General features: G+C 44.1%; 2 protein-coding genes across 2 annotated transcripts in view; one reads left to right on the top strand and one right to left on the bottom strand.

Annotated features, from left to right (window-relative positions):
* LOC141206994 (uncharacterized) overlaps nucleotides 1-21,213 on the top strand; it is a 182,495-nt gene that overhangs the window by 93,816 nt on the left and 67,466 nt on the right. The gene's annotated exons all lie outside the window — the stretch shown is intronic.
* On the bottom strand, nucleotides 3,411-18,374 carry LOC141206986 (oocyte zinc finger protein XlCOF29-like). Its single transcript, XM_073664345.1, has 4 exons — nucleotides 18,265-18,374; nucleotides 8,610-8,759; nucleotides 8,301-8,480; nucleotides 3,411-3,425 (listed from the first exon to the last, which is right to left on the bottom strand). The coding sequence occupies exons 2-4, from the start codon at nucleotides 8,685-8,687 to the stop codon at nucleotides 3,411-3,413; spliced, it is 273 nt and encodes a 90-aa protein (XP_073520446.1). The 5' UTR covers nucleotides 8,688-8,759; nucleotides 18,265-18,374.

Below are 21,213 nucleotides of genomic sequence, written 5' to 3' on the forward strand. Positions count from 1 at the left end.
AGAAATTTCAAGAATGTGGAATGTTAATTGTAAGATATAGTGACTGCAAGTTATCAGACGGTAATGGGCAAGCTGAAAAGATATATAGGAGAGATGCATGTATGTCATCCTATGGTATGTTATTTTATTACTGTATGTACTGGTTTCTTGGTTTGTAAAAAAAAAACCTAATAAAAAAATATCTATAAAAATGTATTGGATTAAAAAAAAAGGATTAGGAAAAAGGCTTCTCCCCTGTGTGAGTTCTCATGTGTCTATCCAAAGCTGATTTCTGGTTAAAACCTTTCCCACATTCAGAACATGAAAAAGGCTTCTCCCCTGTGTGAGTTCTCTGGTGATTAACCAAAGCTGATTTCTGGTTAAAACCTTTCCCACATTCTAAACATGAAAAAGGCTTCTCCCCTGTGTGAGTTCTCTGGTGATTAACCAAAGCTGATTTATGGTTAAAACATTTCCCACATTCTGAACACGAAAAAGGCTTCTCCCCTGTGTGGGTTCTCTGGTGCTTAATCAAAGCTGATTTCTGGTTAAAACATTTGCCACATTCTGAACAGGAAAAAGGCTTCTCTCCTGTGTGAGTTCTCTGGTGACTAAGCAAAGTGGATTTCTGGTTAAAACATTTCCCACATTCTGAACATGAAAAAGGCTTCTCCCCTGTGTGGGTTCTCTGGTGCTTAATCAAATCTGATTTCTGGTTAAAACATTTGCCACATTCTGAACATGAAAAAGGCTTCTCCCCCGTGTGAGTTCTCTTGTGGATATTAAGAAGTGATTTCTGGTTGAAATATTTCCCAAATTCTGAACAGGAAAAAGGCTTCTCCTTACTGTGAGTTCTCTGGTGTCTAACAAAAACTGATTTCCAGTTAAAACATTTCCCACATTCTGAACATGAAAAAGGCTTCTCCCCCGTGTGAGTTCTCTTGTGGATATTAAGAAGTGATTTCCGGTTAAAACATTTCCCACATTCTGAACATGAAAAAGGCTTCTCCGCTGTGTGAGTTCGCTGGTGCGCAACAAAAACTGATTTCTGGTTAAAACTTCGCCCACATTTGGAACAAAACAATCTATTATCCGCTGTGTGTATTTTTTGATGTTTAAGAATAGACTTTTCGAGGGTAAAACTATTTCCATTTTCTGAAAGTGAAAATGACCTCTTTCCTTTAGGAGCAGTTCGTTTTTTAATGCTTATTTTTTTATTTTGATTTTTTTCCTTCATAGTCGGTAATGAATCAGAAGACAGGACCTGTTCCATAGGCTTAGATGATAGATCTTTGCTTTGAAGGGATGATGGTATATCTGGAGAATTCACTTCAATTGTATCCTGTAAGATCTCAAGATCATCCGATTTAAAAATCTCCTGTCTCTCTGATCTCCAGGTACAGTTATCTGCCAAGAAAAAAAACAATTAATAATTTTGAATGAAATATCCTTGAATTTATATTTTTGAACATTTCTATTTAAATGTCTGTAGAAATGGCAAGTTATTGACAGAATGACAGTGAAAACCTCATAGAATGAACCAGTAGAGCGTGGTGTTCAACTGTTTGTTCATTCTGTCTCCAAAATATGGAATAAGAAGCCATCAAAAAATGTTATGTAGACAAAAATGATACCAATAAAAACTTCTACTCATCCATAAACCAATGCAGCAAAATTCGGTCTCCCAAAGTCAAATCTCCCCCTTCCTTCTGAGCCTTGAAGTGTGCCTAAACAATATTTAGCAACCATGTATTTGGCATTACTATAGTGAGAAGAACCCACTTAATTTACGGTGTGTGTCTCCTAGAGCACAATCTGGGCACTATGTGTTGGGTAATAAAATGGCAAATGTGTAATTTTCACCCTCCAACATCCACTGCGTGCTAATTTCTGGAAAAGTGATTGTGGAGTCAAAATATTCACTTCTCCTATAGATTAATTCACTGAGGGTTATAATTTTCAAAATGAAGCTACTTTATGGTGATTTCTACTGCTCTGGTTTTCTGTCATTTTATTATATTAAGGCTTCTGTAAATGGTGTGTCCCATCTCCTATGGGGATAAGCAAGGCAGTCCCTGGGATCTGGAAAATGGATTATATAGCACCAAGCCTGTTAGTGGTGGCCATCTTTTGAGCTGTCAGGTGACCATGAACAGTGCCCCCAATACATTGTGTCTGAAAACTATTCCAGCAAGATCTGCAATACAATAGCTAAATGTCGCTCCTTCCCTTCTTAACCTGCCATGTGCCCAGACATTAGTGTACAGCTAGTATAAACCACAACGGTCCAAGTATAATTTCCTAATAATACACTAGAGACACAAAAAACTGCCACAAAATTAGTGCAGCTTCAGCAGGAAAGCATAAAACTCATGACTTAAAAGTATAATTTTATTTAGATGTACACATAAAAGGACTAACAAAAATAAAAATACTAAAAAAGCAGGAACCCTTGAGTTCCCTACAAAATAGCTCACTCAACCATGCAATAATAACATTAAATCCAATGTTTGGGTAAGAATATATCCCCTTACAAGTAATTATCACAAACAATGAAGGTACATGTACTAAAAAATAACACTAGTAAGAGATCATTAGTTATGTAAGGTGCTAGTGCATATAGAGGATACTCGTACCTAAATATAAACACATGAACAGTAGGTAAGGTAAGCAAGTAATAGGATAGGCATAGACAAAGTAGTAAGTCTTAATGTTTCCAAGGAAAAAGTAGTGGTGTATATAAAAATACAAGTGTATATAAAGTGTATATGGAGATACACGGATTAGGGTATAGTACTTGCCAAAGGAGAGAGCTTGTAGGGAACCAACCCCGACGACGCCGTTTCGCGAGTGCTTCTTCTGAGGGGGCGTATTAGTGTACAGCTGTATATAGGGTATTGTCAGATTCAAGAGAAGTTGGAAAATAATTTGTAAGGTCCATTTGTTTCCTATTATCCTGTGTGAAGAATTCCAAAGTTATCACCACATAAAGTGACACACGTCAGATTTGAAAATGGAGCCTGACTAGGAACACAAAACTGGCTGCGTGAAGAGGTTAAATCAGAGGATTACTGAAGTCAAAAACTGTGACTATACACAATAACACATCTACTGAAATGATCAAACTCAATAGTCTCCATCAGTTAAAAACGAGTAACTAGTGGTGAAACCTTTCTGTGGTAATTGGAGAATGGGGCTCGGTGGCTCTTCGTAATCTAAACTATGATAAGGGCCAATATTTTCTGTCAGAGGAGTTTCAAGAAGAAATATTAGACATTTAAAGAGAACTTTTTATAATAGTGCAGAGCTGAGGTGTCTTAAATTTAGACCTCGGGCATTGGGAAGACATAATGGAGACCTTCTTTTAAAGACAACGAGGGAGTTACAGAGTCACATAAGTGAGTCAGGCCGATTCCACCACACTCAAACTATCATACAAAATGAACCTGTAAAAAAAGACAGAATAAAAGATATGTTACATCCCCAACAACAATATATGTATCAGGGGAGAACTACAACACTAAACCGGAATTGCAGTCATTTATGGTGGACCCTTGGAGCTACTATGAGTCCTGATGAGAAGAGTAGAGAAAGTATTAGTGCTCCTGTCAGGCAAAATGTATTTTTGGTCATAGTTTTAAAAAATGAGAGCTGTCTCAAATCTCCACACCCTGTCCATTTGTAATTGTTTTACATAGAACTCACTGTTGCTTTTCCCCCAAACCTCAGGAATTTTTATGAGCGTCATAAAGCCTCAGCCCAGAGCAAGCACTGGTATACCCTGGATTTTTCCCTCCAATCCTATTGTTTAGCTGCACAAACGTTTAATGTCGATTTTAATAATGCACATGACTGTCAGAAACACAGGGACCACATTTTTGAGATGGTCATCTTTTTCCAATTGTGATGGTGTGGTTTTCGTGACGAGGAGACCACCGGAAGCCCGGGAAATGGGTTCTGAGCTTCTGAGCATCATAGAGATTTCATATTTGATATCCATCTTCATGAATAGTGGTGACGGCAAACATGATGTCTCCATCTTGGATGTGGGACCCCCCCCCACACCAAGATATGAAATCTGAAGGAGTTTTAGGTCTTCTGCAGCTGGGTGGGTTCACAAAGCCGAGTCCCCGTGTGAGGTAAGCACCATGGGTGTCTCCTAATGTTTTGGCCCCTTTACTAAAAACCAGAACGGCCATTTTTTAAGTCATTCTTGCCCCGGGACGTCAGACGCATGCACACCACGCTGCGTGGAAGAATCACATCTAATTTCCGGGGAGCCGTCCCCCCCCCCACAGAATCTGAGACCATCACCACGTGGCACAGGTTTTGCTATTACTTATCCCTTTTATTTTAATAACTTTTTATTCATATATGTACATTGTCTCTTTTATAATATCTTGTATATCTTTTGTAAACACTGCCCACTTTCGGGAGTAAATCATTATTATTTACCAGCTTCGTTCTTCTTGTCCTATGTCGAGCAAACACGTTCCTCACCCGCTAATTCACATTACCTAACGGGTACCCAATCCACCTGTTAAGCGATCGGTGGTGGCAGTATACCAGTATTTATGTGATATTGTGGTTTGAGGGTGGCTGGTCGGAGGTATATATACAGTGCTGGCCAAAAGTATTGGCACCCCTGCAATTCTGTCAGATAATACTCAGTTTCTTCCTGAAAATTATTGCAATCACAAATTCTTTGGTATTATTCTCTTCATTTAATTTGCTTGCAAGGAAAAAACACAAAAGAGAATGAAGCAAAAATCAAATCATTGATCATTTCACACAAAACTCCAAAAAAGGGCCGGACAAAAGTATTGGCACCCTCAGCCTAATACTTGGTTGCACAACCTTTAGCCAAAATAACTGCGAACAACCGCTTCCGGTAACCATCAATGAGTTTCTTACAATGCTCTGCTGGAATTGTAGACCATTCTTCTTTGGCAAACTGCTCCAGGTCCCTGATATTTGAAGGGTGCCTTCTCCAAACTGCCATTTTGAGATCTCTCCACAGGTGTTCTATGGAATTCAGGTCTGGACTCATTGCTGGCCACCTTAGAAGTCTCCTGTGCTTTCTCTCAAACCATTTTATAGTGCTTTTGGAAGTGTGTTTTGGGTCATTGTCCTGCTGGAAGACCCATGACCTCTGAGGGAGACCCAGCTTTCTCACACTGGGCCCTACATTATGCTGCAAAATTTGTTGGTAGTCTTCAGACTTCATAATGCCATGCACACGGTCAAGCAGTCCAGTGCCAGAGGCAGCAAAGCAACCCCAAAACATCAGGGAACCTTGGCCATGTTTGACTGTAGGGACCGTGTTCTTTTCTTTGAATGCCTCTTTTTTTTTCCTGTACACTCTATGTTGATGCTTTTTCCCAAAAAGCTCTACTTTTGTCTCATCTGACCAGAGAACATTCTTCCAAAACATTTTAGGCTTTCTCAGGTAAGTTTTGGCAAACTCCAGCCTGGCTTTTTTATGTCTCGGGGTAAGAAGTGGGGTCTTCCTGGGTATCCTACCATACAGTCCATTTTCATTCAGACGCCGACGGATAGTACGGGTTGACACTGTTGTACCCTTGGACTGCAGGGCAGCTTGAACTTGTTTGGATGTTAGTCGAGGTTCTTTATCCACCATCCGCACAATCTTGCGTTGAAATCTCTCGTCAATTTTTCTTTTCCGTCCACATCTAGGGAGGTTAGCCACAGTGCCATGGGCTTTAATCTTCTTGATGACACTGCGCACGGAAGACACAGGAACATTCAAGTCTTTGGAGATGGACTTGTAGCCTTGAGATTGCTCATGCTTCCTCACAATTTGGTTTCTCAAGTCCTCAGACAGTTCTTTGGTCTTCTTTCTTTTCTCCATGCTCAATGTGGTACACACAAGGACACAGGACAGAGGTTGAGTCAACTTTAATCCATGTTAACTGGCTGCAAGTGTGATTTAGTTATTGCCAACACCTGTTAGGTGCCACAGGTAAGTTACAGGTGCTGTTAATTACACAAATTAGAGAAGCATCACATGATTTTTCAAATGGTGCCAATACTTTTGTCCACCCCGTTTTTTAGGTTTGGTGTGGAATTATATCCAATTTGGCTTTAGGACAAGTCTTTTTGTGTTTTTTTCATTGAAGACAAATTAAATGAAGAGAATAATACCAAAGAATTTGTGATTGCAATCATTTTCAGGAAGAAACTGATTATTATCTGACAGAATTGCAGGGGTGCCAATACTTTTGGCCAGCACTGTACGTTCCTGGAAGGAACTGGTGGTATATATACACGTCCTGTCACATCACGTGCCGCAATAGTCGACATAAATTAGAGCAGCTGCGCCCGTGCTTATCCTCGGTCAATACCGTGTTTGACCAGCAGGATAAGGGGGCGTCAGAGAGCTGCAAGGTCTGACCAATTGGTGTTTTCGTGACAGCTCCCCATTTCAGGAGAGATTGTGCAGTAATCTGAATTCCTTAGGATTGAAAACATAATGGAATTTATGATGTGGAGTGAATCCATGAAACCAGGGCTCGAGCCAACACATCTTCTGCAGGTGTGAATATATGTATATTACAGCCTTCAGCCAAGCACAGCTTAGAGATATATCATGGCACAGGTGTAATGTTTTTATGTAGTATATCACGATCCTGTTTGACGTTAATTGGTTTGAAAAGTCAAGATAAAGGGAAACTCTGTTGTTATTTTACAGAAATTCACACTTGTCCCTCACTGCACATTTAATGTTGTCGATAATAAAAGTGAAGTTTGGCCAGAAAGACTGGACCTGGTCTTGTAGGGACCATATGAGGACATTCAGCAGCACAGAAGGGAGAGAAGGTAGATTTATCCAATAAGATATCAGGGATCTAGGAAGCCAACAGCATCACTACCCTCCGCTTTCTCTTACAGGACCATCATAATGTTTTTCTTCAAGTGATTTTCTAACTTGTCAGCACATTCTACGTACGCTGTCATTTGACTTTGTAGTTTACATATCTGGACAGGTAACGATCAGCGTCTCCTAATCCCAAGGGGTAGGTGGATCCTCCAGGTTGTAAGTTCTCTAGAAAAGGGCTTTCCCAATTCACAAAGTAATTTGAACATTTTCGGATGGAGGAGAATGTTGTGGTCTAGTGGCAAAATGGTGATCACACGATTGTGATACAACCGGACTGCACTACCAATAAAGCAGCCACAGCCGGTGACTGAGAAGAATCTGTGACTTCTCTGCATTTAGTGGTCACTACTCACCTGGGTAGTCATATGTAGGAATCTCCTCTTTACATCGCTCATCACCCCTCACATATGTCTCTGTAGTATTAATATGGGTCAGATCTTCACCCTGAAACAAATAATGTAAAAGTCACAGACAGATGAAGAAGTCACATCTATGATCAACTTTAATCCTGCCATCTCCACCATTCTCATTTCACAAGTATAAAACATATAATACTGGTAGATAAAACAAAATTGAGCACAAGACCTTCACAGACATCTATACATCATAGGGGAGATCTCATGACACCTTCTCTCCATCTACCTGATGATCCTGAGGAACATTGGGGTCTTCTTGTTTACAGTCCTGTGGAAGAAGAGGATGGGGACATCTCTCTGGTGTTGTCCTCTTACTGGATAGATCTGGAGGAAACACATACAGGGACTGAATTCATCCTTTACATACAGATAATTATAGGCCATGTGTATTTAGTCCTGTCTATTACCTGGCAATGTGAGGCACTGGGGAACCTCCATCATGATGTCCTTGTACAGATCTTTGTGTCCTTCTAAGGCTATGTGCCCACGTTGCATTTATGAAGCAGAAAATTTCTGCTGCATAAATGCAAGTCCTCTCCCGGAAAAACGCATGCGGAATTCCGCACGCGTTTATCGCGCATTTTTCGCGCGTTTATCACGCGTTTTCCACATACGGAATTGCCTTGCGTTTTTTATGCATTGGACAAAGGCAATTCCGCTTGCGGAAACGCAAAATTAAATGACATGCTGCGGATTTTTGAACGCGGCATAAACGCTGCGGAAAAATCCGCAGCATGTGCATAGAACTTGCGGAATCCCATTGGGGAACATGGGGTGCGGATATACATGCGTTTTTCAAGCGTTTACGCTGCGGAAATTCCGCAGCATATACGCTTGAAAAATGCTACGTGGGCACACAGCCTTAATACTCCCACTCCTCCATGGAGAAATGGACAGCGACATCCTGACACCTTATAGGAACCTAACACATACAATGATACATTCATCCCCTGATCTCTTCATAGCATTACTGTATAATGTCCCAGCATTCCCAGCAGTGTCACCTCTCCAGTCAGCAGCTCAATCATCTTGTAGGTGAGTTCTAGGATCTTCTGGTCATTGATGTCCTCATGTATCAGGGTGTAAGGTGGAGGCCCCGTGATTGGGCTCAGGGGTCTTCTCCATCCCTCAGACACAGGGTCCTGACAGCGCTCACTAGAGGTCTTCTTCACTACTATGTAATCCTGGTAATGGAGAAACTCATTAATAAATCTCACTACAGACATTTCCAGAGGCCTCACCTCTCCAGTTCTGTCCATCTGTTATTCCCATAGATAAGAATGATGTAATGTGACGTCATCAGAATCTCTCACCTCTCCAGTAAGCTGGAAGAGGATCTCTAGGGTGAGGTGTAATATCCTCTCCGCCATCTTGTCTCTGTCCATATCCATCTTTGATGGGTAAATCAAGAAAATTCTCTTATCTAGAAGATCTTCACTGAGAGGATCTGATATTGTAGAAACCTGAATAAGAAGATGAGACTATGTAACATCATAAAAATCCTGTGTAATAATACAATTAATGGAGATAATAAGGGAAACATATGAGGAGATTTATTATTTTACAGTATTTAGTTTTCTTCTTCACATCTACTAATAAAATCTATATATTTTATGCCACAGAAAACAAGCATTTTCTTCCTCTCCAGTTGAATGCGTTTCTCATAGACTCATCTTCCATAACACTAATTGTCGTCTCATTTACCGACACTGGAATTGGCATTATCAATACTGCAGGAGATATTCATTACACATAACATGAGAAATAACTACTTCATGATGAGGACGACATCTTCATCTTCTACTGCGGCTCTAGAAACATATTTGGCCAGAGTCCGTCACTGACTACATCACCACCACCCGTCTATATGAATGTTTCCCGTCTTTCCCGGGCTCTACCATATTAGATCTCATGACTGATTCACACACAGAAGTTTGAGGCTTTTATAAAAGCTTTTTTGTTTGCACAAACACCGCAGATAGAAATGATTTGATACCAAAGTCTCCATATACAGTGTTTTATGGGGTTTATTTCTGGCCTCAGGCTTTCCTATATTACAAGAAATACACCAGAAAAAAATCAGATATTAAAATGTTTCAAAAGAACACTGGCACCAACAATTCTTGTAAAAAGAAAGAAACTTGCAAAATGTATTAGGCCCATTGTTATTTCTTAAGAGGTTAAACATTTGTTTTTAAAAAAAAAATAACTCTTTTGGGCACCAGAACATAGATGTACACTGCAGAGATGGCACAGGTGCGGCTGCAACAGAAACCCTGGCAGTTTAACCACTTGCTGCTGTCAAAAGGAAACATGGCATCTAAGAAGGTTTGACAATGTTCGGCTCAATTCCCCTCCTCACCCAAGTACTCGATAGTAATAAGTTACCTTTTAACACCCCCATACACATTAGACTAAAGTTACATTAAAGCACTGATTTCAGTGGGGTTTAGTCGACTATACAATGTATTCGGGGCCTACGGACAGATGATGTCAGGGCAGGGAAGGATCTGGCATCCTGAATTTCAGAGGCTATTCCGTTTGTTCTTCCTGTAGATAATCCTCCGCTAGAGGAGTCTGGAGGCGACGCTCTCATACAAACCACAGGAAAGCTGGAATATTTGTGTGTATGGTAGAGTTGGGAGAGAAAGCCATCTGCCAAATGACCATTTAGGCAACACTTATCTCATATGTATGGAGTCGTTAGTATTACACTGACAGGCAGGGATAATACACGGCACTACAGTAGTACAGTGCATCACCTGAGCAAGCAGAGGTTTGTATGTTGTATGATCGAACTAATGAGAGTTGTTTAAAAAAAAGTTTAAAGTGAAAAAAATATCACAGTTTTATCAACAAGAAATATCAGTCACTATAGTGAAAACAGATTCACTGTGCAATGTTAGGTAAGTCACGTCCATAACAACAATAGCTATAAGTGGACCCCCCAACCTCAAAAGGAAAAATATATATATATATATAGAGAGAGAGAACTCATATCTCCTGACTCTGCAAGCCTGGACCAGATGATGTGGAGATGAATGAGGAAGAACAATGTCCAAGGGTACGTGCCCACGATCAGGAATAGCAGAGTTTTGGATGCAGCTCACCTGCGCTGCGTATAAAACGCTACATTCCACATTACAAGCACAGTAGATGGGATTTATAGAAATCCCATGCCCACTGTGCTTCTATTTCACGTTGCATAAACTCACCGGTGGTGCGGGTTTACGAGCCACAGCATGTTAATTTCTGTTGTGGAGACACTAGTCTCCGCAAACAGAAATTTCCACAATAGAATGTATTAGATGTGGTAAATCCGCATTGTTCAATGAACACATGCAGATTTAACTGCGTGATTGAATGCAGCGTATGAATGCATAATGCAGAAGAAGCAGTCTGGAACTTTCTGGTTACATGTAGCAGTACATAACTTTTGTTACAAGCCACAACAGTCCAGCAAACCATTATGGGAAGGCCCATCATCCCCTGTGTCACTACGGCCCCTGAGAGCTACTCTAAGCTCCCAGTTGATTTGTGAGGACCTCACTGGCTGAGGTCCATCGGTACAACTTCTTAGTAGTACTCTCTATGTCCATTCGATGACTGGCTTCCTCAGGGGCTGGGGTTATAATTAGTGTTGAGCATTCCGATACTGAAATATCGGGTATCGGCCGATATTCGCGGTATCGGAATTCCGATACTTAATTCCGATACTTTTACAATATCGTATACCGGAATCGGAAGTTCCCATAATGCAATGAGCCAGTTTCATTTTATTCAGCCAATGAGGATCCTAAGAAGTGTGGGCACATCCTGTTAGGCATGTAGGCATCTTAACTAATGGCATGGCTGTGATTGGCTGCTGAAATGATGTCATGATGCACTATAAAAGCCGCCGCCGCCATTTTGAGCTCACTCTGCTGTGAATTCAGTTAGGCATAGGACGCTGCTGTTCTGAGGGACAGTTTTAGCTACCTATTTGGTCTATTCTGCTTTACCCAAGCTACTTTATAAATCGCTGTGCCTTGCAGCGCTAGTGCACAGTTCTCTGCGCTGTTCACGGCTGTCTGCGAGGTCTGTGTGTGTGTGAGTGCAGCTCACCCTGCAGTGTGTGCTTCAGCCACGTCTGGTTGTAGTGCACTCAGTGTGTGTCACTGCCTCATACATTGTCCTTTTTTGACAATTCATAATTTTTCCTGATATCTCCTATTAGTGTGGTGGTTCCATCCGTATTCAGCTAAATTGGTTCCAAACACACTATATAGGAGTAGTTAGAGGAGCCTTTCTGCAGCATTGCGCCCTGCAGCCCCAGCCAGATTAGTATTAGCCTATTTTTTGTAGCCTCATCTATTGCATTGTAGGTTACCTTCCTACATTGTAATAGCTACAAAAAGTTTGTGATACTATCGGTATTACATCTTTGGGCACATCCAGTGTCTTTTTGTGCCAAAAAAACCTAAATAAAGTTCACCAAACACTCCACTTTACAGTTGTGTAGGCCACATTAGCTCATATTAAAGTCTAGTCCATACTTTATAAAATTAGTGTTTCTTATACATGTTAGCAGCTGTTCAGGAATAAGCATACTAAGGCCTTAGTACTTTTCTGCCTATCTTTATCAGACTACCAAGATGAAGTAGGCAGGGAGTAAGGCATGTGGTCGTGGAGTTTCTGCAGGGAGAGGACGTGAGGATTCTGTGCCTGCAGGGAGAGGACGTGGGGATTCTGTGCCTGCTGCGGGCACCAGTGACTCAGCATCCCCCAGTTTTACCAGGGAACAGTCCTTTATGCGCAGCTTTGTAGGAGCTAGCCGTACCCCACTACTGCGAGAGGACCAAATTGAAGCCGTTGTCGGATGGATGGCAGCTAACGCATCGACTTCAATTAGTTCCAGATCCTCTCAGGTCCAGAGCACTGAAGAGCACCCATCTGTCTCTTCACCACCTGCCAAATTGCCCAGGCAGTCAGAGAGCCCTGGACAGGAGCCAGCTCTACTTCTGTTCTCTGAATCTCTTGGCTTGGAAAGAGGGGGCCAGCCAAGCAGAATTCGAGAATTTGAAGAAGAGGTAGTATGCAGTGATGCGCAACCGTTTTGTCTCTCTGAATCTGAAGAGGCGGGTGGGCCAGTGCCTATGGTCAGCAGCACACCTCAGTATGCATCTGATGATGAGACTCAGGTGCCTCTTTCTGGTGCGTACTGTGCTGTCGAGACTACCCAGGAGAAGCAGTTGTTTGAAGAGGGTGGTGTAGATGATGAGGTCCTTGACCCATCATGGTGTGAGGGACAGGAAGGTGGTGGGAGCAGCTCTGAGGAAGAGATTCCCCAAACAGCCCAAAAAGGAGGGATAGGGAGGGGGCAGACTTGGTTGCCTGTAGCCTCCACTTAGGCACCCATTAGGAGCATGGCTCTTCCAAAATCCAAAGCGGACGCTCCCAAGACTTGCAGTGCCTGGTCCTTTTTTGACACAGTTGCAGATGACATTTGCTTTGTCAAATGCAAGCAGTGTAATCAGAAGGTGAAAAGAGGGAAAAGTGTCAGTAACCTCAATACCACAAATATGTGGAAACATGTGCGGACCAAGCACGTGGTGGAGTTACAAAAACACACTGAAGACCTTGGCCAACCTACAGCGCCACCTAACACCTCTTCAGCTCGTGTTGTAGCCTCTTCCTCCAGCTCACACACAGCTGGTTCGGCTTCCTCACAGGATCGCCATGGAAGAATCTCTGGCACTGTTGTACAGAGACACAGTGTAATTCCACCCACAGCACCACTTTCCCAGTCATCCTCACACTCCCAGGCCAGTCTACAGCCATCGTTAGCACAGGCATGGGAGAAAAGGCGCCCATACTCGGCAAACCACCCCCGAGCACAGGCTCTGAATGCTGGCATTGCTAAACTACTGGCCATTGAAATGCTATCATTCAGGCTGGTGGAGACTGACACCTTCCGTAACTTTATGGCATTGGCAGTCCCACAATACAACGTGCCCAGCCGATTTTATTTCAGCAGGCAAGCCGTCCCTGCCCTGCAACATCATGTGGAGGGAAAAATTAAACATGCGCTACAAAACGCCGTCAGTAGCAAGGTCCACCTGACCACCGATGCGTGGACCAGTAAGCATGGACAGGGACGATACCTTTCCCTCACTGCCCATTGGGTAAATGTTGTGGAGCCGGGTACAGATCTTGAGAGTGGCGCTGTACGTGTTCTGCCAACTCCAAGGACTGCAGGAATCCAGTCTGTACACATTGACTCCTCCTCATACTCCAGTTCCTCTGAATCAGCGCTGCAGGAGCCGTCACGGTCTACCTCCACATCGACCCGTGAACGGTTACCTGTTATGATGACCGATATGAGCACAGCCGTGGCCAAACGTCAACAGGCCGTATTAAAATTAATTTCTTTGGGGAATCGAAGCCACACAGCGCAGGAGCTCTGGAATGCCATCAAGCAGTAGAGCGACGTGTGGTTTGTGCCAGCGAATCTCCAGCCAGGCATGGTAGTGTGTGACAATGGCCGAAATCTGGTGGCAGCTCTGGGCCTAGGCAACTTCACTCACATCCCATGTCGGGCACATGTGCTCAACTTGGTTGTGCAGAGTTTTTTGAGGGACTATCCGGATCTTGATGCACTGCTTCACAAGGTCCGCATAGAGTGCGCTCACTTGCGGCGTTCCAGCAACGCAAGATCACGCATTGCAGCTCTGCAGCGCCGATTACGTCTTCCGGAACATCGCATCATATGTGATCTACCCACCAGGTGGAATTCAACGTTACATATGTTGGAGAGGTTGTGTGAGCAGCAGGCAGCAGTAATGGAGTAGCAGCTGCAGCAGGCGCAAAAAAGTCGCAGTGCGCGCTGTTCACACTTCACCACCACTGAGTGGGCCTCTATGAAGGACATTTGCCACGTTTTGCATGCCTTCGATTATTCCAAAAGGATGGCGAGTGCAGATGATGCACTAGTCAGCATGACTATCCCCCTTATCTGCCTGCTTGGAAAAACACTGCAAGCACTAAGGGACAAGGTTTTGGAAGAGGTAGAGGATGAGGAGTCACAAATGCCATCTGATTCTCTACAGTCTGCGCAACGTGGTTCCTCACAAAGACCTAGGCAGGGGACACTTTGTGAGGAGGATGAGGAGGAGTCAATGGATGAGGAAGACATCTGTCCAGAGGAGGGAGGTACACAATGCTCTAGTAGTCAGTATCTAGAGCGAGGGTGGGGTGATGCAGAGCAGGCAGAGATCACGCCTCAAGCAGGGGACAGCGTTTCTTGGCCAGTTGGCAGTCTGCAGCACATGGTTGATTTCATGCTGCAGTGCCTGAGAAACGACCGCCGCATCGCCCACATTCTCAACACGGCTGATTATTGGGTGTCCACCCTCCTAGATCCTCACTACCGGGACAACTTACAAAGCCTCATAACACCATTGAACCGGGAGCGTAAAATGCGGGAGTACCAAGACGCACTGGTGCATTCCATCATGTTCTCCATTCCAACCGAGAGCAGTGCTGCTAGTGCTTTACAAAGCAGCTCAGTGCGTCGAGGCAGTGGAGGAAGCTCTGCACAAAGAGGGAGCAGAAGCAGAGCCTCAGCACAAGGCAAGACCAGTATGGCCCAAATGTGGCAAAGTTTTGTGTCCCCACCGCCACAAATGTCTACACCATCACAGACGGCTCCAGTCAGCAGGAGGCAACGTTTTCGTCAGATGGTGACAGACTACATGTCTTGCCCTCTCAGTGTACTCCCAGACGGCTCTTCTCCCTTCAAGTTTTGGGTCTGTAAGCTGGATACATGGCCAGAGCTTAGTCAGTCTGTATTGGAGGTGCTAGCTTGCCCTGCTGCTAGTGTATTATCGGAACGCGTCTTTAGTGCCGCAGGTGGTGTACTAACAGACCGTCGTATGCGACTATCCTCCGATAACGTTGACCGGCTTACTTTTCTCAAAATGAACAAGGCCTGGATCTCTCATGAATTTGCCAGTCCTCTTCCAGAATAAGTAATTGGTTGGCAACAGTATCCAGGTCTCCTGTTGTGTTCATGTTTCTACCACCTGAACTGTAATCCCTGAGCTCCAACACCGCCAGTTGGCGCTCAGAAGTGCCGTCTGCACAGTCAACACTTGCTGCCGGGTTATTGGGGTTCAGTAACGTCAGCTGTACCCCTGCTGTGCGGACGGCAATTTCTCCAGCTATGTCCTCATTCACACTACTACAAATTTTAAAGTTGCTCCAATTACACCTCTGGCGCCTCTGTTTTCAGTATTATCCCTGAGCTCCAACACTGCCAGTTGGCGCTCGGAAGTACGGTCTGCACAGTCAACGCTTGCTGCCGTGTTATTGGGGTTCAGTAACGTCAGCTGATCCCCAGCTGTGTGTCCGGCAAATTCTCCTGCTTTGTCCACATCCACTCTACTACTGATTTAAAACTTGCTCCAATTACACCTCTGGCTCCTCTGTTTTTAGTATTTACCCTGGGCTCCAATACCGCTAGTTGCTGCTCAGAAGTGCCGTCTGCACAGTCAACGCTTGCTCCAGTGTTATTGGGGTTCAGTAACGTCAGCTGATCCCCAGCTGTGTGTCCGGCAATTTCTCCTGCTCTGTCCACATTCACGCTACTACAGATTTTAAAGTTGCTCCAATTACGCCTCTGGCTCCACTCTGTTTTTATTATTTACCCTGGGTTCCAGCTGTTTCCCAGCAGTGTCTTTGGCACGGGTACTCCCTCCTGCCCAGCCTGGTTCCAGCACGCCAGCTGTTTCCGGGTAGTGTCAACGTCACTTTGCCTCCAATGCATTGTCCTGTCGTGTTGCGGTCGGGTTAGCCGACTCTATGGTGCCTGCAGTTTAGGTGACTCCTATGTGGGCTGCGGGATCTGGCAATGAAGGCTGGTTCCATAGTGCCAATATGACAAGCACCCCCTGTAGGACTGTGGGTTTTGGTAACTGCGGCCGGCTTGCGGCCTTGAAACTTTTTTTTACATGGGTACCTTCTGCTACCCCTCCGGGTTCCAGTACCGTCAGCTGGTTCTTGGCAGTGCCTTTGGCTTAGGTGCCTCCTTCTCGGTATCCAAGTTCCACCGTCTGCTGGTCCTTGGTACTGCTTTCTGGCACAGGTACCTCCTGCTTAGTAACCGAGTTCCAGTACCGTCAGCTGGTCTTCGGTAGTTCCATTGGCTCTTGTACCTTCTGCTACCCATCCGGGTTCCAGTACCGTCAGCTGGTCCTCGTTAGTTCCATTTGCTCTTGTACCTTCTACTACCCATCCGGGTTCCAGTACCGTCAGCTGGTTCTCGGCAGTGCCTTTGGCTTAGGTGCCTCCTTCTCGGTATCCAAGTTCCACCAACGTCTGCTGGCCCTTGGTAGTGCTTTCTGGCACAGGTACCTCCTGCTTAGTAACTGAATTCCAGCACCGTCAGCTGGTCCTCGGTAGCTGTACCTTCTGCTACATTTCCAAGTTCAAGCTTTTTGAAATGGTTCTTGGTAATCACTCTGGATCTCCCTGACGAGGACCCTGAAGATGAGGACCCTGAAGACCACCCCGAAGAAGACGAGGACCCCGAAGACGAGGACCCTGAAAACGAGGACCCTGAAGACCAACCCGAAGAAGACGAGGACCCCGAAGACGAGGACCTTGAAGACCAACCCGAAGAAGACGAGGACCCTGAAGACGAGGACCCTGAAGACGAGGACCCTGAAGACGAGGACCCTGAAGACGAGGACCCTGAAGACGAGGACCCTGAAGACGAGGACCCTGAAGACGAGGACCCTGAAGACCAACCTGAAGAAGACGAGGACCCCGAAGACGACAACCCTGAAGACGAGGATCCTGAAGACGACCCCGAAGAAGACGAGGACCCCGAAGACGACAACCCTGAACACGAGGACCCTGAAGACCAACCCGAAGAAGACGAGGACCCCGAAGACGACGACCCTGAAGACGAGGATCCCGAAGACGACGACCCTGAAGACCACTCCGAAGAAGACCAAGAAGATGACCCTGAAGAAGTTGACCAAGAGGATAAAGAAGAAGAAGACAACCACCAAGATACAGAAGAACAAGAGACAGAAAACCAAGAAGCAGAAGTACAAGAAGCTGCAGAACAAAAAGCGGAAGAACATTAAGCATAAGACAAAAAATCAGAGCAAAAGATAATATCTAAATTATAAGCAGAAGATGACTAAGCAGTGTATGGGGGTGAGTCCGTTCCTCCTCGTGGCGCCCCTGGAAAAGACCTGCTGCTGCAGGCCAAACTGAACGCAGACAAATCCTGTTGTAAATCTTTTGTGACAAGCAGAACGAAAGGTGTAATGTTCAAACTTTTATAGATAACAACTACAGGAATGCCTGTCACAAATAAGAATATGATGAAGAAGTAGAATATGAAGAAGATTAATAGTTGAATAAGAAGAATATGAAGAATGTAAAAAAAAAGAATAATAAAAAGAAGGTGAAGAAGAAGAAGATGAAGAAGGTGAAGAAGAAGAAGATGAAAAAGATGCTGATGCTGAGGATGATGAAGGAGAGAGTGTGGGAGAACTAAAAAAGAAGGTGAAGAGCATGGAAGTAATGAAACATAAATATCTGACAAAATATAAAAATACTTAACATAGTCAATATTTCGTAACTCAGAACGTCTTAAAAAATATATTAATTCCTGCTATTCCATTTGATTGGGCTAAACCTCCATGCCTTTATTGTCTCCCCCACCTCCCCCAATACATTCTACATTATTCTTAGTTGTTTTCCTTCATGTAGAATTAACCTACAAGGAAAGAAAGGGTTTATTTTCATTCCGATATTTCTGTCCCATTGACTTGCATTGGTTTCCGGTATCGGAATCGGCGATATCCGATACTTTTTGGGTATCGGTCCGATCCAATCCGATCCGATATTTCCCGATATCGGAAGGTATCGCTCAACACTAGTTATAATGCAATAAAAAATGGAGTCACTTACCTTTTAAAGCCTTTGCTTTAGCACCATAGGTCCAATAGGTACCAATAAATTGGCCACTTCTATGTCCAAAATCTTAACAGCTTCTTGCTCTTTCTTCCTGCAGCCATAGTGGAGATATGGCGAAATTTTAAATTGATCTACCACTTTTAAAGATAAATCATGTTTTAATGCTTTTAATCCTTTATTTAGGGTTTATTTACCCCTACAGTAATTTGGTAATACACAAATATCTCATAGGTCCTGGGTTTATTAGCATCTGCACCAAGAATGGGGCTAAGTAAGTATTTATTAATTAGCCGTGGGGTAGATAGTACCATATTGTGTATGTAGGAGGCAGTACTGTGGGAAAATTTTACTGTGTGTGGGGAGGTGGCAGTACTGTGGGAACATTACACTGTTAGTGGGGGATGGCAGTCCTCAGGAAACATTATAATGTGCATGGAAGGATGGTGGTATTGTGGGAACATTAAACTTTGTGCTAGGGGAATGCTAGTACTGTGGGAACATTATACTGTGTGTGGTGGGAATGGTGGTACAGTGGGAATATTATAATGTGTGTGAGGGATGGTGGTACAGTGGAAACATTATACTGTGTGTGGGGCGGATGGTGGAACTATGGAAATATTATCTTTTGTATGAGAGATGGCAGTACTGTAGGAACATTATACTGTGTGAGGGGCATCATACATACTGCATAAGGAGTGTAAGATTGTGCGCCATAAAAAGAGAAAATCCTCAGTGTTGTGCAGCATTTGTATAAGAAGATTGCCATCTGTCGTCCAAGCGGAACCCTCCAGAACCAATGGGAAGAGGTCGAGTTTCAGGAAGGAGTCTAGATGGTTCACCGGGTAAGGTGACTTTGATGACACAGTTTCTTGACATAAAAGGCCAGCTCCCCAAAATGGGAGCAGATTTGTTGCCAAGCAAAGAATCGAGCACGATATGTGCAGGGGAATCTGAAGCCGAGGAACCAGGCCGTGGTAAAACCCAAGGCAGCGCGTTGTGGTGCGCCGGGAAGCAGAACCCGGCCGGTGCCAGATGAGTCCCAGAATCCAGTCTATGCTAGCTAAAGCCCAAGAACCAGACCTGCGCCGGTCAAGAGCCGAAGTCGCAGCTACGCCAGTCAAGGCCAGAGAACTAGACCCCAGTACTTCGGGTATGAGAAATGCCCACAGTTGGATAAGCACCGAAGATCCGCGAGGAGATTCCTCTCGGGAGTATACGGCTACAGTTAAGAGTGGGAGGCGCAAGTGAGCCAGGCTGCTGCTTCCAGCACTGACGTATGCTACAGGGGTTGGTCCAGGCTACTACAACAAGCAGGGCAAGGCTGGTTGAAGTGATGGCGGCCCAGCGAGCCTTGATAAACTTTGTCAGGAGGACTTGCATCCTACGGGGAAGAACCGGAAACCCCCGCTAGGGAAAATATTATATACAGTGGGTACAGAAAGTATTCAGACCCCTTTAAATTTTTCACTCTTTGTTTCATTGCAGCTATTTGGTAAATTCTAAAAAAGTTTATTTTTTTTCTGATTAAAGTACACTCTTCACCCCATCTTGACTGAAAAAAAAAAAAATGTAGAAATTTTTGCAAATTTATTAAAAAAGAAAAACTGAAATATGACATGGTCATAAGTATTCAGACCCTTTGCTCAGACAATCATATTTAAGTCACATGCTGTCCATTTCCTTGTGATCCTCCTTGAGATGGTTCTACACCTTCATTGGAGTCCAGCAGTGTTTAATTAAACTGATAGGACTTGATTTGGAAAGGCACACACCTGTCTATATAAGACCTCACAGTGCATGTCAGACCAAATGAGAATCATGAGCTCAAAGGAACTGCCCAAGGAGCTCAGAGACAGAATTGTGGCAAGGCACAGACCTGGCCAAGGTTACAAAAGAATTTATGCAATACTCAAGGTTCCTAAGAAAACAGTGGCCTCCATATTCCTTAAATGGAAGAAGTTTGGGACCACCAGAAGTCTTCCTAGACCTTGCCATCCAGCCAAACTGAGCCTTGGTGAGAGAGGTAAAGAAGAACCCCAAGATCACTGTGCTGAGTTTCAGGGATGCAGTAGGGAGATGGGAAAAAGTTCCACAAAGTCTATCAATGCAGCCCTCCACCAGTAGGGCCTTTATGGCAGAGTGGCCCGACGGATCCTCTCCTCAGTGTAAGACATATGAAAGCCCGCATAGAGTTTGCTCAAAAACACATGAAGGACTCCCAGACTATGAGAAATAAGATTCTCTGGTCTGAGACGAAGATAGAACTTTTTGGTGATAATTCTAAGAGGTATGTGTGGAGAAAACCAGGCACTGCTCATCACCTGCCCAATACAATCCCAACAGTGAAACATGGTGGTGGCAGCATCATGCTATGGGGGTGTTTTTCAGCTGCAGGGACAGGATAGCTGGTTGCAATTGAAGGAAACATGAATGCGGCCAAATACAGAGATATTCTGGATGAAAACCTCTTCCAGAGTGCTCTGGACCTCAGACTTGGCCGAAGGTTCACTTTCCAACAAGACAATGACCCTAAGCACACAGCTAAAACAACAAAGCAGTGGCTTCAGAACAACTCTGCGACCATTCTTGACTGGCCCAGCCAGAGCCCTGACCTAAACCCAATCGAGCATCTCTGGAGAGACCTGAAAATGGATGTCCACCAACGTTCACCATCCAACCTGACGGAACTGGAGAGGGTCTGTAAGGAAGAATGGCCGAGGATCCCCAAATCCAGGTGTGAAAAACTTGTTGCATCAATCCCAAGAAGAGTCATGGCTGTACTAGCTAAAAAGGGTGCTTCTACTCAATACTGAGCAAAGGGTCTGAATACTTATGACCATGTGATATTTCAGTTTTTCTTTTTTAATAAATTTGCAAAAATTTCTACATTTCTGTCTTTTTTTCAGTCAAGATGGGGTGCAGAGTGTACTTTAATGAGAAAAA

This window comes from Phyllobates terribilis, unplaced genomic scaffold (assembly GCF_046119375.1).
Source record: "Phyllobates terribilis strain yellow unplaced genomic scaffold, ASM4611937v1 Scaffold_156__1_contigs__length_4398808, whole genome shotgun sequence".
Taxonomy (NCBI): Eukaryota; Metazoa; Chordata; class Amphibia; order Anura; family Dendrobatidae; genus Phyllobates; species Phyllobates terribilis.